The 18,339-nt window shown below is 40.0% G+C and overlaps 2 protein-coding genes across 2 annotated transcripts; one reads left to right on the forward strand and one right to left on the reverse strand.

Annotated features, from left to right (window-relative positions):
* Positions 1–712: 712 nt before the first annotated feature.
* Positions 713–4,909, reverse strand: LOC138206317 (aldo-keto reductase family 1 member D1-like). The gene is made up of 9 exons (XM_069162924.1): positions 4,817–4,909; positions 4,440–4,607; positions 4,122–4,238; positions 2,888–2,965; positions 2,153–2,275; positions 1,731–1,840; positions 1,194–1,359; positions 977–1,059; positions 713–843 (listed from the first exon to the last, which is right to left on the reverse strand). The coding sequence occupies exons 1-9, from the start codon at positions 4,907–4,909 to the stop codon at positions 801–803; spliced, it is 981 nt and encodes a 326-aa protein (XP_069019025.1). The 3' UTR covers positions 713–800.
* On the forward strand, positions 3,874–17,110 carry LOC138206316 (transcription intermediary factor 1-alpha-like). The gene is made up of 19 exons (XM_069162923.1): positions 3,874–3,943; positions 6,076–6,544; positions 6,770–6,888; positions 7,153–7,300; positions 7,473–7,605; positions 8,008–8,124; positions 8,423–8,537; positions 8,720–8,866; positions 9,057–9,171; positions 9,984–10,360; positions 11,554–11,691; positions 11,783–11,876; positions 11,995–12,043; positions 12,165–12,297; positions 13,040–13,386; positions 13,658–13,787; positions 14,943–15,017; positions 15,481–15,630; positions 15,753–17,110. Exons 2-19 carry the CDS (start codon positions 6,274–6,276, stop codon positions 15,990–15,992), a joined length of 2,898 nt encoding a protein of 965 aa, XP_069019024.1. The 5' UTR covers positions 3,874–3,943; positions 6,076–6,273; the 3' UTR covers positions 15,993–17,110.
* Positions 17,111–18,339: the final 1,229 nt, after the last annotated feature.

Genomic DNA, 18,339 nt, shown 5'->3' on the forward strand with positions numbered 1-18,339 from the left:
AGAAGAAATGATGCAAAACTGTGGTAAACATGCCCGTCCCAACTTTTTTTGAGACGTGTTGCTGGCATTAAATTCAAAATAAGCACATATTTTCATAATAAAATAACATTTCTCCATTTCAACACTTGATATGTTGTCTTTGGTCTATTTGCAATTAAATATTGTTTCATGGGATTTGCAAATCATTGCATTTTGTTTTTATTTACATTTACACAGCGTCCCAACTTTTTGGGAAACGGGGTTGTAAGACCAACATATCTTTTTATTCATGGTTTGTTTTGCTTATGTTTGCTATTCATTACACTCTTCTTACTATTGTTGATGTATCATTCTGTTTGAGTCTTGCACCCCATTTGTCCTGTTTTGAGTCATATGTGTTATTGGTAATTATTAAAAAAAAAAAAACCACATACGATGTATTGTCAAATGGTTATATTTCTTAAATTAACCTTTATTTATAGCAGCAGTTGCATCAGTTCATTTCAAATCAGTTGTAACCAACAATGAAGTCTTTTACAATATGACATGAGCCTCCTGTGAAACTAATGTGCTGTGTTTAAATAACTTCCTCTGTTCACATCAGAGCTGCATGTTGTCTTTATAAGTCTTCCTTGATTTGTTCAATTCATTCATTGGGAGCTAGTGCCCTCTAGTGATCAGTGGGAAAGGGCAACAAACTTGTGGTGGATTAAAGACACCATAACAGTTCCACTTCATGTTTCGTTGTTTTAACTCCAACCCGTTTGGTTTATTGGAGGAAACAGGTTTGAAAATAATGTGTATTACAAAAAAATGAAAGCTTAATATTCATCATGAAATGGGTATTCTGGATGATCGCTCCACCTGTGTCAAGATACAAATTCAAACTGTTATTATTTGTGAGCATGGTGACAAGGATTTTAGTATCTCGTAAGACTTTCTTGCAGAACACAGTAAAAACATCAAAACTGATCAGATATTTTTTCCGTCAACTTACATCAGCAGCTCCACAAATCGAACATTTTTGTTCAGGGCTTCAATGGCTTTCATTTCTTCCTCAGTGAGTGAAAAATCAAATATCTGTAACAAAATGGGATTTGTTTTTCCTGAAATTATTTGGATGAATTTATAAAATTTTAGCACCATAACTTGTCTTGTACATTGGGGAGGGAAAAAGACAAAACGAACTAAAATAACCCACAATGGTAAACTACCTGGAAATTATGCTTGATCCTCTCGGGGCTGAAGCTCTTTGGAATCACTACAACTCCTCTCTGCACATTGAAGCGAAGAGCCACATGGGCACTACTCTTGTTGTACTTTTTGCCAATGGAAACAAGCACTTTGTCCTCCAGGAGAGGAGGACATTGCACATTCACCCTAAATCAGAGGCAGATATAAAACTTTTATCAAAGATTTACATCATAAGTGTTGAGGATTGCAATGTCACATGCTAGACTAATGTGTTGCACAGATGATTTGATGTTTTCCAAATTATATTGCATTAGTTTAAAAAAAAAATAATGGCACAGATTTTTGTCTTTTCACTCTTTAGTTTGTTATTGAAAATGAATTCCTCATCTGAAAGCACAATGAACCAACAAACTCACTTATGGGTACAGATTTTAGTGTCATGTCATGGCAAAAAAAAAAAACTTTTACTGAGTATTTGCAACCACCCATGAATAAAACTTACATTTAAAAGCATCACACGACCCTTAAAAAGTGCACATTTCTTAAAACCTACTTACCAGGATGGATCTCGGGAGGAGCCAATTGGACAATAACCAACAATCACAATGTCATTCTGACGACAGAACTCCAGAAGTTTGGGTTGTGTGAAATATGGATGACATTCAACCTGCAGGTCAAAAGAAAGCGTAGAAAATTGGCCCCAAGTGAGGTAAGATGACATCAGTACCCTGCTCTTATTGGCGCAAATAAAATCCACTCAGACAGTCTTGTGCGTCAAGAAGTTTCCTTTCATGAAGCAACTACTTCAGATTTATTGACATCCTCTCAGCAGCTGCTGATACAATAGCTCAAAATATAACAAGACAAGAAAGACCTTCTTTCTAAAGGGTATACTACTATGAACTGCACTTTACTATTGCACTACATACACTATGCTATGTGTTGTCAGTGTGGGTCAAAAGGGACAAGTGTGGGTCACCTGGTTGGATACAGGTTTGTGTTTGAGGCCAGGTTTATTCAACAGAAGCTCCAGCTGCCTCCGGTTGAAATTTGAGACTCCCAGTGATTTAACCAACCCAGCGTCTTTGCAAGCCTCTAATGCCTGTTGAGAAGAAAAGATTGACATCCTTTAAGACTGATAGTGATTATCTTTACAGACTTACTGAGATAAAGGAGAAAAATATAAAGCACAAGGATGAGGGGAAAAGAGTGTTCTTTGGACACCTGGCAGTTTATGACACTGTACTTGTCGGTTTGAACGTTCTGGTATCAAAAGATTGTATGCAAATGTTATTTTCCCTATTTTCTCAGAAGACATTCAAGAAATGCACAGAAACAATAATAGCTCTTTCAAGCCATAGATAGGGCCACCATTTACATGCATGGCCACCACGATTACGTGATATTTTATTAAATACTATCACAACAAGATCCATGCAAGTAACCGATACCACTTTAGAGGTTATCATATTCAGCAGAACCCGATGGCACAGATTCAACTCTACGGTTATTTTCTCAGGCTGCAGTTACTGGAGTCTTTAAAAATATTTTAAGAATACAGTTGCACATTTCATAGTGTTTTTCATAGCTGCACAAAGACTTAGGTGTTTGATGTGCTGTGCTTCATATAACATATGACATAAAGTAAAACCCTGTAGAAACACTGTAAAACACTGGGATGTATAAAGTTATAAAACAGAAGAACAGAACTCACCTCCCATGTTGCACACAGGTCTGTGTGATGGTAGATGTATTTTCCATCAGCGTCTTTTGGGTAAAATTCATTTCCAGGCTAGAATGTAAGCACAATTCAATACTTTGCATTAGGATTAGAATATAGGCTATATCCTGTGAGCTGTCGTGGTATGATCTAAGCATGGTCATGCAGAAATACTGTACCATGTGAAGGTATGGAAGTGCAGCTCGCGTCACTATTTCATCTTCATACAAATATCTGACTATGACCCAAACACTGAAAACACAGATGGCTGATTCCAGTTACGCAATCTTAAGCAAACGCACAACAGGCTGTTTAATTTTATCTCAACCCTTAAAGGATGAGCTACATTTCACACATTTAGTATGCAGCTATCTTGCATAAATATAACGATTTATTAGACTGGCTCGTCCATATTTCATAACTTAAAAAAAAAACAAAAACAAACTTTACTGTTACACCCCATTCGGGGGTCAGTGTAATCACTTCCTGTTTTATTTTGAAATCCCCCACCTGTAGTGTCCAGAGGTGCTTTACTTCCTTCTATAGATTTGTTTCCCGCCTGTTTCATTACCCACCCGAGTTCCTCATCAGGTGGTGGTGGAGCAGATATAATGCCCCATTGTTCTCTTCTTTGTTTCCGCATAGCAAAGTTGGATCATGATGTAAGTCTCAGACTTCTGTCCTCTAGCCCACCTGTCTGTTTTTGGACGTTGCCTCTTTTTTGGGGGGGATTTGCTCTGGCCTCCACCTTTTCTTTTCATTGGCTTGCACTTTTCCTGTAAACCAGCCTTTTCGTAATTAAAACACTCTTTTCATTGATGTAGGCCTACTGCCTCGGTGTTATGGAGTCTATTTGGGTCCTCCTCCCTCTCGTGAACCGTAACGGTACAATTGAATCCGCTGGACTAGTTCCACTCCACCACTTGATGGCTAGATAACACACAGGTGTGTGTGGAAGCCGGCGGAACGCTAATTATTGACAGGAAGTCATGCACACACGGACACAAGATAAAACGGGAAGTGCAGAGCGTTGTGACAGTACAAAGTTTTGTAAGTAAAGATATTTTTGTTCCTTTATTTAGCATAGTTTTCCAACAGCACGCTTTTAAAAACTGGAGTAACTTCTTATTTCAAATCATCCTGCTCGAAGGAAAACATATTTGTTAGTTACATAAATCTGTGTTTTACTTTGTAAGGGAACCAAATGGATGACTGATTGTATAGAAACCTTGAAGGCCATCGGAAGCTCAACAATGTAGAGATCCACATAGTCCAGTTTTAAAGCTTTGAGTGTCCTCTCCAAGGCCGGTCTCACCAACTCTGGTGGATGGAAGGTATTCCAGAGCTGAGAAAAATAACACATTGCTCATTAAAAAAACCTTTCGATCAATTTGAAGTCAAGCAAAGGAAACATTTCTGCTGCTGGGAAGCAGATGAGCATTCAAACTATCCAACCATTAGGCCTAAGAACAACCTGATGAATTCTTAAAGGAGTAATTATCGAAGTAAACTGAGACACCTGACATAATATGACAGGATGTATTACCTTTCCACAGTAAAAGATTTCCTCTCTTTTGACAGTTCCATCAGCAATCTTCTCTCTAATGGCTTGACCTACTTCGTGCTCATTGAAATATACCAATGCCCCATCAAAGTGCCTGTAACCCGCTTCTATGGCCAGCTTGACACACTCGAGAGTCGTGCCTCTGGGTGTCTATTGGAGATACACAGAAAATGTAATTATTATTTGACCTGGTTTTGTTCAAGTTGCAGTAATGTGCAACTTGCATCATGCGTTCCTATTTGTAAGCAAAAAACTGTGACACTCCTAGACAGAGATGTCTTGGTTAGTAAGGCAGTAACAATCCAAGTTTGTCTAAATCCAGAAACACACACACACACACACACACAATACATTCTTACCGTTCGAGGGTCCCCATATGTGCCCAATCCCAGGAGTGGAATACAGTTCCCGTCACTGAGAGGGATACTCTGGCTTTTTGCTGTTCGATCCATGTTTGTGCAAATGTGCAAAACTGAACTGCTCTCTCTCTATTTATCTGAGAGGTAATGTAAAACTTGACCATGAACATTGAACCCTGACACTTTATCTTCAGTTCACTAATGTCATTGGCTTCTAACTGAACTACAGTGTAAAACAGTTTGACCTGACATTTTAATTATTGAACAATAATAAAATACTATATGTTCTTACACATTGTGTTTTCATCAGATTAGAACAAATGGTGACACAGAGGATTTCATTCCACCAGTTAGGCTAAATATGATTTTAAATATGATCCAGCTTTTCAGCCTACTGTGTTGAACAATTAAATGTTATTAATATAGGTCTTAGGTTAGGTTAGGTTAGGTTAGGTTAGGTGGTTACTTTATTTTTCGCTACAGCAGCATACAGGAAGCAATAAGATAATAATAGGATAATAAAAAGCAATAAAATAGCAGTAAAAAAAACATTAAATATAAAATATTAAATATAAAATGCTTGTCGATCGAACAGCTCAAATATGCATAACTGAAAGCAGTCCTAAAATAATTGTACTTATACATGCTTCCACCAACTGAAGGTATGGTAATGATGATCAAAATATTATTATTGTATTACATTCATATACAAAGAAACGCAGACAACCAATCATAGTATAGCCTAATGCATTTTTTTTTTTTTTAAGTATTCGTTTTGCAGAATGTTTTTTATTTTTTTTATTTATTAAAACGGTTGGTGTTAATTTTCAATGGGTCTGAGCACATACTCCAATCGGTTTGGTAGAAGTGATGCCAGATGCCCGAACATGTTTTTGAACCATGAAATGCCAGAAAAGTAACGTTATTAGAAGTGTAACGTAAACAATGATCATACGTTACATTATTTCTTTTGAAAAAAATAAAAAAAATAAATAAAAAAAAAGTGCCGATATTTGGAGTAGGAATGATAAAAAATAAAAAAAAAAGAAAGAAAAGAAAATCCGCTCCAGCTGTGGAGTTTGTGCTCTGACACTCAGCCAGTGCGATATTTTAACCCCACCCCTCGCTTGCCGCAACGAGCGCGTGCGGTGCAATTTCAGCAACGTCTGCTGCACGCGACGCGGGCGTGCGACAACGGGGTGTATTTTATCTGTCGCGCTACAGGTTTTGTTGTTACAGTGTAGGTATTGTCGTTTTAGGGAAAGACGGCAGGGTATCAACAGCTCGGTGTTTGAAAATGATGAACTGGCAGAGAGTGAAGAGGACAACGATGATGATGCTGATGATGATGATGCTGCTGCTGATGATGATGCTCTCCTCGTGCAGGGTGCGATAGAAATGACTCGCGTGGGTATGCGCAGATAAATTTAGCTTTGAAGAATTAAAAAGTGCCGCAAATGGATGGCTGCACAGGAACACAGGAGTCGGTGGCCGCCGCTGTCATCATCGTTGGGAACGAAGCAGAGAGCATGCCGGTGCAGGAGTCCGGTGCAACCGACCAACATGACCTGGACACTTGCCCTGTTTGCCATCTAAACTTTCACAGTCGAGAGCCCAAACTTCTGCCTTGCCTGCACTCCTTTTGCAAGAAATGTTTGCCTTCACCCTCCAGGAATTTGGCCTCGATGGAGCCGCTGAACTCCCAGGCTGACGGCGCGACCAAACCACGTGAGTCACTTTGTTTACAAACAATGAGGATCGATTTAACGTATCACCTTTCCACCGAGAAGGAAGCTAAAAAATGAACTGTGTATGTACAACTTAAATCATAAAAAAAATACATTTTACGCACGTGTATTACCTTTTGATTATAAATATCTCGTGTTATATCAGTTGTGTTTTCCACAGCACGTGTAAGTCCAGTTTGACTGATTTGCTCCTGTTTGGTTGCAGTGAATGTGATCCGCTGTCCGGTGTGCAGGCAGGAGTGTGTGGAGATAGATGTGATGGATAACGTCTTTGTGAAGGACTCCGTTGAGGCTCCCAGCAGCACAGTGGAGAGGACAGTCCAGGTTGGTGGCAAACTGCATCACCATACGGGGGCAGACTTGTAACTAGTTTTTAGGGTCATGGTTATAATATGATGAGCAAAGCCCTGAGGGTTGGATCTGGGGGAATTTGGGCAGCAGAAGTGACACAAAGGAGCCGCAACTGGATACCCGGGTATAACAGGATTATCCCACTGATGTCATTCTTGCAGTCAATGTGTTCCTTTGCTTTACCTCATGTTGCCTGCTTACTAAAGATCAGCCTCTGCTTGTCTCATGCACCTGTAGCTCTGTATGACCTGCGATGACAACACGGATGCTGCTGGCTTCTGTGTTGACTGCGTGGAGTACCTGTGTGCCACCTGCGTGGAGGCCCACCAAAGAGTCAAATTCACCAAAGACCACATCATCAGACAGAACACAGAAGTATCACAAGGTATTCTAATATGTGTTCTGTTTCTTTGACAAAGGAAAGCGCTATTATGTAATCAGTGTTATTGCTGTTTGAAATAATATTTTCATGGGCCAAATGATAAATACACCTCATGTTTGATCCCTCCTCAGAATCCACTGAGGGTCTAAATAATAAGCTCTTTGTTGTTTTCCAGAGATCCATGGTGTGTCGACTCAGAGGCCGATGTTCTGTGACATCCACAAACAAGAGCCGCTGAAACTGTTCTGTGAGACCTGTGACCTACTTACCTGTCGTGACTGCCAGCTCGCCAAGCACAAAGACCACAAGTACTGTTAGAATTGACACTCAAATGGAAAGAAACATTTCCTACACCCGTGTATATGTTTCTGTTTTTGTTATGTTATTATATTTAACAAAGACCTGGAGTTCTTTAGATTGATATGTGACGTGATTTACATAAATAAGCCATAAAAGGAGTCGCATACTGTATGAATCATGTAAAAACCTCATAGTAACTGCAGCATCGACGTGTTATGTCCTTGAGCACTACATACATCGCTGCTGGTCACTTAGTGGAGCAGCAGGAGAAAAAACTCCATCCAGGGATTTATTTCACAAAAACACTCAGTAACATTTCATAATTCTTTAATTTTTTTTTTTAGTGTGTGTGTGTGTGTGTGTGTGTGTGTGTGTGTGTGTGTATTGACTGTGTAATGTTTTTTAATTAGTTACCAGTTCCTTGAAGATGCTTATAAAAACCACAAACAGCACATGGAGAGTATGACCCAGCAGCTGCAGGAGAAAAGGAAACTGATTGAAGAGGTGTCAGACTCCATAAACAGTGGGTATGTACACTATTTCACTTTTCCACAAGTATATGGAATTAAAAAAAATGTGTTGGGAACAATCATAGTTTATAGAACTACTTCATAAGAATACATTTTGCTCTTCCGTACGACCTCTGGATCTCATGAATAAGAAAAACCCGGTAACGTATTAAGGAAAAGATAATTCATAGCTCCATTTACAATGAGATGCTTCCAAAATGTCTTTTGACACACTGTTTGATATTGCAAATCATTTGTGTAATATGCAGCCATAATAAATGTCTGAAATAGTTACCTATTGATAATTGCTTTGCAGACTTCTTCTGGTTGATCAGAACCGGACATCTGTTCATAATGAAATAAAGAAGTCCATCTGCAGTTTGATTCTGGAGATAAACAAGAAGGGAAAGATGTTAGTCAATCAGCTTGAGGTATGACTATAGTTTTTAAATACATAATAACTATAAGAAAGCATTTACCACATGCTGTCGTCCTGTAGCTTGCTGCGGTGTTGATTCCAAAAGAACAGTACTTGACTGTTACCCTGAGGCCCAGAGTGAATCCCCTCAAGCTGTTCGAACACTGCGCCGTTGACTTTATTCTTGTTTTCCAGGCTGTGACGAAGGAGCACGAGAGTGTCTTGCGAAAACAGCAGGAAGACATTGGCTATCTATCCAGACACTTGGATCATGTCATCAACTTCACCAAATGGGCCACAGCCAGGAGCGGGGGCACGGCCCTCCTGTACTGTAAACGTCTGGTGAGGCCTGTCTGGTCCTTTATTCACTCAGCAGTATCTCATCACAGTCTTGTTTTCTCAATCTGAGACCCGGCTCTGAAAAGCCAGTCAGGAGCCTGCTCCGTCTTGGACTTAAAGTGGGAACATATGCTTTCTGTAGCACGCAAGTGTCCTCCTCTGAAAATTATTGATAACATCCCTTCTGTTGCAGATTCTCTTTCAGATTGGAAACCTCCTGCGGGCGAAATGCAGTGCCTCATTTATACCACAGAGCACTGTGCGCTTCCAGTGTCGAGCCTCTTACTGGGCCGCCAATGTTGATCTGGGTGAGACGTAAACAAATTATCTGATCTACAACCCTGGCAATGGATTCTTCATTTTTCTGTTCTCCTTGTTGTGGATAACTTGAAACCTCATCCAGATTTTACTGTTGTGTACTACTGGCAGATTTGAAAAGCATTCTCCTTCCACGAGATTGTAATTGATCATTTGCACAGATGGTCCGATTAGGATTTATAAGGGACTTATTAAACAAGCATGTCAGATAACCCAGAGGGGCTTCTTGAGGACTGATACCACTTGGATTAAGGAAACGGATTCTGGGAAAAGCTCTGAAGGATTCAGAGGTCTAAGATCTTAACAGGGACCCAAAATGATTAATATTTACAGCAGTTGCAGCTCATTTGAGTCCTGACCAAACTGCTGAAATGAGATTAACCCAAGTCAGTCAACAGATTGCCAGAAATGTTGACAATTTCCCTGATTAGTTGTTTAAATTAAGCATAATTTGTTGGGGAAAAATCTCAAATGTTGTCTGGTTCCAGCCCCTCCAATGAGGGATTTATTGCACAATTGTAAATTAAATTCCATTTGTTTTGGAGTTCGATGCCATCACTTTGGATTTAGTAAACTTCTGATTGGCATTTTATAGAATAACCAAAATAATCAAAACATTTTAACTGATATTATTGTCAACAGTTGCTAATTGCCACATGTTGTAGCCTCACTGGTTGTGTTTATTTCTGCCCAAACCTTCTTTTCACAACAGTTCTCTGGAACATTCTCTCAGTATTGTGTATTTTTTTTTCTTCTCACTACTTGTTATGCTCATCCTGTCTCTGTGTGTCTGTTCCCTCAGGCACTTTAGTGGTGGAGAGTGCACCCGGCCACCAGCTGGGTGGTTTTCAGGGTATCCCTCATCAGCTCCCTCACCCTGGGCAGGGCCCCTCAGGCTCACCCCACAGCTTTGCCGTGGGAGCTCCCCACAGCACTCTGGCTCAGCTCCAGATGCAGGTGGACAAGCTAAACCCGCAAGCCCACTGGCAGCAACAGCCACCTCCTCCACCCTGGACATGGTACCAGAGCGTCCGACTGCAGCGAACAGTCCCCGGGCCCCTGCAGGGAGGCTCCGCCTCCAACATTATACCTCCCCAGCCAGGACGCAGGTTTATGGTGCCTCAGCCCAACCATGTCAGCCCGACTAGCGGCTTCCCGAGTCCTACATTTTCTCCCCAGGTTACTATGCGTTTCTGTGCGTGAGAGGGTGCATGCATGCCCGCGTTCCTTTGACTGACAAGCCCTCTTAACAAGCACCGACAGCGGATTGCATCGTCCTAAATAGGGCTGACAGCCTTCACATCCGGGGCAATTTATGTCTTTCCTTGTCAGGATGGGTTTTAGTCTTGGATGAGCTTATGACACAAAATCATAAAGTAAATCAGTTAAATCTGTGTTGCACCAGCTGCCAACATGTGACAGAGGACCCAGAATTCCATAAGCAAGGATTGATAATATCTTGTCATCTGAGTTGTTTAGTCTAGTTCAGAGTGTGTTTTGGTTCCTGCTATGAAGTATAGGATCACTCACAGGACAATACTGGCAGGTGAAGTACACGCATAAGTTGGGTCACACTGATGTGACCAAGCTGTTGGGCTGCATAAGGAACTGATAGTAAAGAAATATACCAGTACTTAAGTTTTCAGCTTGTGTTCTGGGTAGCAGTTGTTTTTTTCTTTATACTTCGACTATGGTACAAGCAGCTTAAAGCAAAAAAAGGAAAACTGACAACATAATTCTTGTCCATAATGTTTGCAATGCCATTGTTATATCTTGGCAGCTCTTAGTGCAGATTAATTGGAAGAATTACCTCATAGCATTCATGATGAAAAGAGAAGCTGACACGCTCAGGCAAGTTTCAAATCTCTGCAGGTTGATTATCAAACTGTTGCTGAATAAATTCAAACTGATGGTCTCCCAGACGGTTTGCGAAAACAGCGACTGCTGCATTTTATGAAACACGATTAGTATTAGAGCACTTTAAAAATCTGTATTAAATCTTAAATATTGTATCCATGGACTCTATAAGCAACAATCAAAGCATTAGGTTTTCTTTGAGTGTGGATTGATCACATTTTATTGAAGTCAATAGAATGTCATTTGTGTTAAAGTCAGACCCCAAAGCTGATTTGAGGTTTTCAGGACAGTGATTTGAGGCGGCGTGTGTGTGTGATTGTACTGTAGCATAATGTTGTAGAACATGTTGCTATCCTCCTGTTTATGTATCTGAACTATGGTAAATCAGACACATGCATTTAAATGTTTCATATAAATGCTCCTTTTCATCTCCATCATCACATGCTTTCAGATGTTTACAGGAATGTAGCATAAAAGTGATCTCCGTATTTCTATGTTTCCCTCCTTCGTTGTAGCATCATCTGAGGGGGATGGGAAGCAGCTCCAGCTACCAAACCAAACCTATTGATGGGTTCTCCTCTTCACCTCTCTACACGCATGTAACCCCATTGGCCATCAATGGCGGCGCAAGTTCTCCTCAATCACAACAGGCGGTAAGCGACTCCCTCTGTTGACTTTCCTTAAGACTATTATCATTCCATAATATCAGTTTTTTGAGTAAATGATATACAATGTTGTGTTTAGATTGAGTCCACATGTGTGAGCAGGAGGAACGACTCGGCTGGTTCTATAAATATGATGAAGTCAAGCTATCCTCAGGGGCTACCAAACAGAAATGGTACGTCTGTGCCATCAGTGGTGTTGCACTTGAATATATTTTTGTGACATGCATATATACACATATTGTTGTTGTCTTTATAAAAACAATACACTAACAGATTTTAATTTGACTTAAGTGCAACATTCACTGGGGCTCGCTGCTGCATCCCAGGAGGAAAAAACAGGGTAGGGAGATAACCGTGCACTCGCTCTCACAGACATGTACATGACCCTCGTTCTTTGGTGCTTTTGACCTCTCCAGTGTTTTTTTTTTTTTCCTTAAATTGCCTCTTGTTTTGCTCTTGAGGACTGACTCCTGGAAACCTGCAGAAACACACCGGGCCAGCGGAGCAGTGGGCTCTGCTGTGAAGAGGAGACGAAGGTCTTCTCCGGGGCCACTCATTGTCATCAAAGATGAGCCAGATGATGATGGCAGTTATGTAAGGAGACAATACGTTATCATTACAGTCTAATGAGTATTTTATGTACATGTTTTACTTTTGGTAGACACGTTTACCTAAAGCTTAATGTAGCAAGACTGCATTTAAAACAATAATAATAATACAAAATTATGAATTAAAGGAATATTGTTTTTGTTTATGACTTGAGTTTCGGTCATAGTTAGCATAATGTACTCGAAGTACTTAATGAGATCTTGAAACAGGTAGTATTGTTACTATGAAGGCAGTTGAGGCGAGAAACATAAACAGTCAGGCAAGTTGTAAACAAGCCAACGCTTAGACTGATTATTAAAACTCCGGTACTTAGAGGAAAGTACAAAAGTGAGCGCACCTGAAAAGTAATGATCCTCTATCTGTACCACTGTGTGCTACATATACGGCAAATACTGTGCATCAAAGCTGAAGCAAGAGCTCAGTCTGTAAACTTTGACATTTAAATGGACAATTTAGGTAGTACTCTTGTTTGCCGGCTTTTTTCTTTCAAATGTGTTGTTTTCACAGTTCTCTGTCATTAGTATGTTTTAATTGACCAAAAATATGATTGCCAAAAGTGTGAAAATGTAACCCAGTTTGTATCCCTTTACATTTCCAAATGTGACTGTCCCGTTGACGAATCTGCGAACCCATCAGACCTCTGAACCTTCAGTTCAGCGCAGGCGTCAATTCATTCCATATTGGGTAGAATATGAGGGTTTTTTTCCCCTCTGTTTTTGGATTTCAGGCACATGCTAATCAAAGAGCCAGTCTCCCTGATAGCACAGATGACCAACCCCAAATCCGTTGCCAAGGTGAAGGGAACAAAGTCCCAACTCAAAGCACAGATGACAAACGTCACAGCCCTTCACAGCCTCCAAGCAGTCCGTGCGATCAGAGTAAGACGAGAGCTCCACATCACATCCGTTCAGTGGGAGGAGGACGGCAGGCAGACCAAAATCAAGCTCGGCTGGAAGACTCTAATGAAGTCTTGTGTGCTGTGTGTCAGACGGGCGGAGAGCTGCTGTGCTGCCACAAGTGTCCCAAAGTTTTTCATCTGACTTGCCATGTTCCAACTCTCCTCAAAACTCCCAGGCAAGCTCCGTAAAAATGTTATTTATTGCTGGTGTCAGATGAAAATGCCACAACTCGTGTCTTCCCATTGAATCAGACAGTGATTCACTGATTCCCTGTGGAGTGAAAAAAAAAAAGACGCTTCATCGCTTAACAATGTGGCTGTTTTTGACTAGACGTTTTGACATTTTGGAGGTGTATGGTTTTCACCTGACAGCAGCCTTACGCACTTATTGATTGATGTTCCTGCATCCTGGCTTTTCTGTTGACTCTCTGGATTGTCTCTTCCCAGTGGGGAATGGTTTTGCTCTTTCTGCCGTGACCTGTTATTGCCTGAGATGGAGTACGACTGCAAATCTGAAGCCAAAACAATAAAACGGGAGACAGATTCTGAAGGAGGATTTTCCCCTGTGGACAAACGAGTCAGTACTTTTTTATAATTTGGGAGCATTTACAGAATTATAGTAATTATAATAACAAATGGTTTGATTACCATAAAGTTAAGTTGAAACTTATGCACCATCAAGTTTGTCGTGACATTTTTCAATTGTCTAATTCGTTTGTAAAACACTAGTGAACAATGTGTCATTTCATTTCATTGAATTCAATTTCAAATCCCAAGCAAGGTAGCTACAAATATTATGAACAGAGCACCAACAAACATCATATGATATCATCAGAAGTTTCATTATTACCATGATGTTCCACCCAAAATCTATAATTTGGATATCAAACATCTTACCTCGCCTCTGTGATTAGAAGTGTAAGGTTTGGAGTTTCATCCATCATAGTCATATTTGACCAAAATGTGTCTACTCAAGTCTATCCTTATCTGTCACTTTTTCGAGTATGAGTGCAAACGATAGCAACTTCCTCTTCATCCTTCATTGGACGCTGAGTCAGTAGCCTAACTCACTCATTGCCCGGCCTCGCACTCACTTCTTCCATGTTTATTGGTCTAAATTTGAACACTAAAACACAAGAGAGGCAGTTCTCCTGACCGAGAGCGGGAAGTGAGTTCTCCAGAGTGCACGAAGTAGTCTATATATCTAACAAAGCTTGCTAAAGATGTTTAATGTTTGCACTGTGAAAGCAGGTTATGTTTAGAAACTATTGTAATTTACTGAAATAAAACTTACCACAGCCAACAGTCGATAGTGGCTAAAGGGTACGATACTCATAAATAGATCTGGGTTGAGTATTCCTGTCATGAATCAATCGTAGTATCTGTTTGGCCAACCAAATATGGTTTAGGAATTATTGTGTAGATGTAGAAGAATAATATTTATTGATAATAGTATGCGGGAAAATTTCAGATTCATTGAGTTTAACACGGCGGTGTGTTGATCTGAACAGCACTACGCAGTGTTCTGCGATGATTTACCGCCAGCGAATAATCAGTGTTTCAGCTGACACCAACCAGATTTGATAAGTTTGTAGAGACAAACCTTACCAGTACGATACAGCACTTGACTGTATGACATTGGCAACAAAGAACAGATTGGAGAACTGTATTTGTTTTCTCGGTTATCTGCTGACATGCACTGATTCAAATGTATTTTTTTCTATCACCGCAGAAGTGTGAGAAGCTGCTGCTGCACTTGTTTTGCAGTGAGCCGAGTTCAGACTTTCAAGAGCCTGTGTCCCCCTCGGTGAGTCTGGATGGAGGCCTGACGGACTGGAGAGGAAAAGTTCACAGGATTAGTGTCACATGGAGTTACTGTAACTGCAGTTTTAATTATATGTAATGTGTCTTATTTATGAGTAAAGACAAAGAAATGATTAACCAGGTACTGTAAATACACAGTGAACTATCTAGCTGACACACGGCTTCTAGTATTTTTCACTTGCAATAAGTGAAACATTGAGATTTAAAGACATTGCGGTACACGTGACACTTTGTTATCCTGCATTTGATCAGTGTCCAATTTTGGCTTGAAATGGCTGTTTATTATAAACCCTCACATAACAAATCAAGGTAACAATCTATAACCTCTTGTGCTTCATGCTGACATGTGATAATTTATAAATACAAGAAATTACTCATGCTCTTACTTCAACATCTGCCCATGAAGTTTTATTATTTTATTATCTCTCCCTGTCTAAATACTGTAGGTATGTGCGAATAGCAGGCTGACTATAAAGGGACCAGGGAATCTCTCCACTGTGAAAAAACGTCTGGAGGCTAATCTGTGCTACCAAAGCACTGCAGAGTTTGTGTCGGACATCAGGCTGATCTTTGGAAACTGTGCAGCCTTCAGTGAGGTACTGTTTGCAGGATATTTTACCAAAAGCCCTCTTCACAGCATTACTTAGTTTTTGACACCTGGTAATAAACTGTTTCCCTCTTCTTTTTTTTTTTTTAATTTATCTTCCTTCCATGCAAGGCTGACGATGAAACCGCCAGAACACGTAGGAAACTGAAAGATGTCTTGGAAGAGTACTTGAAGCTCATCTACCCCGACCAAACCTTTCCAGAAATCAAACTGGAGATGATATCCACTGCTCCACCTGATTCTCAACTCTCATCTCCTGACAATACGTGCCAGCTTGCAAAGCGCCAGCGCACATGCTCAGACTCCCCGGAAACTACCGGCTGTCCCAGTGGAGCGGAGGGTGTTGCATGAAAGTACAAATCCGCCTCATCATTGTGATATTCAAGCAGATGTTACGTGGGGTGTAACACTTTATTATAAACATTTGTGATACACAATGACCTACAGGGCACCACAAATATTTTATATGTTTAGAGATTAAATAGTATCCCAAACAAAGAACTGTGATACAATTCTATTTTCTGGACTAAACAGCTTTAAAGTTGTTGGATTTCCATCTCTGACCAAAACTTGAAGATTAAAACTGGGGGTCATGGCAAAACATACATAAATACATACTGTACATGCAACACCTTTAGGTATTTACAGGGTAAAGCTAACTGGCTGTAATGGCTGCTAAAAGCCATTTTTCTCAGTTAGCCAACAAGCTTATGAGCTAATGAGCTCATACATGGAGCGGTCATGTCTGGTGTGTTTCTCCTGTTCAGTTCTCCATGTGTAAATACTGTACAACTGTGATAAGAAGGGTGATAATCATGAGCTTTGATGTTTGGGATTCATCCAATATGGCATCAAATGTATCACGGGGCCCCCGTGGACTCGAGGGCCAGTAAATAAAAAGATCAAAGGAAAAGTAGGTTGATAAAAATTACACTTTCTCACATCATTACACAACACTAGAAAATCCCGGCTGAGACTGGGTTTTTGGGGCTGACGCCATTACCGAAATTCATAAAATCTTGATATTGCTAATATCGACTGAATTGTGGGTATTAAACACCTGTGACAAAGATACATAATGGTGGCAGGATATTTTATGTTTAATGAAAAACGTATTGTCAGTCAATCAATGCACTGAACTTGACTTTGAATGTAGTCATTATTAACAACTATAAACAAACAAATAGAACCGTTTTTAAATCATCTCAAGTATCTTTGTCTTAGTTTAAAAAAAAAAAAAAAAATATCGGACAACATATATGTTGACAAACAGAAAAACAGCACTGATAAATTGGTCAGGCTCTATACAATATTTCTGTTTGCTTTAATTTGTTGAGCTTTTTGATTTAATGTTGTACTGATTTAATGTTGTAAAGGTGAACATCATGTGTAATATTATTTATTTGTTTACAATATTCATTAACAATGCTTCATTAAAAAAAACTAAGCACACGGCCGATGGAACAATATGTGAGAGTCTATTTTTTTTCAGGATAATTTCATTCAGTAACATACTTTCTTATAAATACATGTCTGTTTTTTCAGATGAGAACCAGAGCATTTGGCCATAAATCTACTTGCATGCAAGTCAACTTGCAAGTATTAACAGGGTACAATTGAATAAAATTGTTTAAATCTGAGTAATGGCTCAAGGGTACTTCTCCTTCTATACAGTCTACATATTTATCATATTATTTCCGTGTTAATTGAGTCTCTCAATATCTTGCTTGAAGAAAATAGCTTTCTTTACAGTTAAGCAAAGTCACTTCCTTCTTCTATGTTTCTACAGTTGTGTTGAGAAACTCAAAACCTTTGGGCCCCACAGGGACGTCCTCAGTCTGCCTGGCCGTGTTAGTGGCCCTCTGCAGATTGACACAGACGTGGCAAGACAAGCTTTGTTGAGCTTCAAAGGAACTGTACTGCCCCCACCAACCCCATCCCCATCCCCACAAGATTAACACTGTTTGAATGCGACCTCTGCCACTCCAATTTCCTCTCCCAAAGAGCTAGAAGGTCAGTTCATGCTTCTTGTTAAAACCCAAATGTAGATTGGAGGTGGAGAAGAGGAGTGAGGGCAGACAGATGTTCACTGTGTCCCAGACAGCCGAGCTCAGAGCCTGGCACTGGTCTGGTTCTCCTTTTGGACATTCTTCATTCCTTATATGGTACATTATCTCTCCTCTATTACATCAGACAAAGATAAGGTGGAGGACAAGTCAGCAGTAAAGAGGTGCTCTTTGTTATTCTGATAAGTGTTGCAGAGCGGGTGGCCTCCTCTTTGACTGATAGATGACTGCAGGAACCATATGCTGCAGTATAATCTTAACCTCGAGGTACTATGACACCAATAAATGTATATCCAGGACCATAATAGTGTTTTTTTTTGTTTTGTTTTAGTCATTTAGCTAAGATATTAACATGAACTTGCAAAAAAGCTGCTGAGATTAGTAAATCCTTTACAATAAACAACATGTCTTCTTTTGTTCTTATCAAGGTTAAATGGCTGCACCACAGTGCGGCAATGTAAGAGCCGATTGATTTCTTTTGTTCTTTTTTATGCAACTGCAATGAAAAAGAGAGAAATAAAAGCAGACATGATGTTTACTGTGATGGATTACCTACTCAAGCAAGTTCTCTGCAAGCTCATTTTTACGCCAAAATTGTATTCTAGATGCAAACACTGAAAAAGGTCGCTGTA

Source organism: Embiotoca jacksoni, unplaced genomic scaffold (assembly GCF_022577435.1).
Source record: "Embiotoca jacksoni isolate LCO1_2020_lvr unplaced genomic scaffold, fEmbJac1.0.p SCAF_3, whole genome shotgun sequence".
Taxonomy (NCBI): Eukaryota; Metazoa; Chordata; class Actinopteri; family Embiotocidae; genus Embiotoca; species Embiotoca jacksoni.

Coding starts and splice junctions, on each gene's coding strand:
- LOC138206317 (XM_069162924.1), bottom strand. CDS start 4,909: ATGGATCGAACAGCAAAAAGCCAGAGTATCCCTCTCAGTGACGGGAAC. Junction 2,276..2,887: donor ACCTGTGTGCAACATGGGAG/GTGAGTTCTGTT, acceptor TCTTCTCAACAG/GCATTAGAGGCTTGCAAAGA. Junction 1,360..1,730: donor TCCTCCCGAGATCCATCCTG/GTAAGTAGGTTT, acceptor CCTCTGATTTAG/GGTGAATGTGCAATGTCCTC.
- LOC138206316 (XM_069162923.1), top strand. CDS start 6,274: ATGGATGGCTGCACAGGAACACAGGAGTCGGTGGCCGCCGCTGTCATC. Junction 6,545..6,769: donor TGACGGCGCGACCAAACCAC/GTGAGTCACTTT, acceptor GTTTGGTTGCAG/TGAATGTGATCCGCTGTCCG. Junction 11,877..11,994: donor GGGGCTACCAAACAGAAATG/GTACGTCTGTGC, acceptor ATTTGACTTAAG/TGCAACATTCACTGGGGCTC.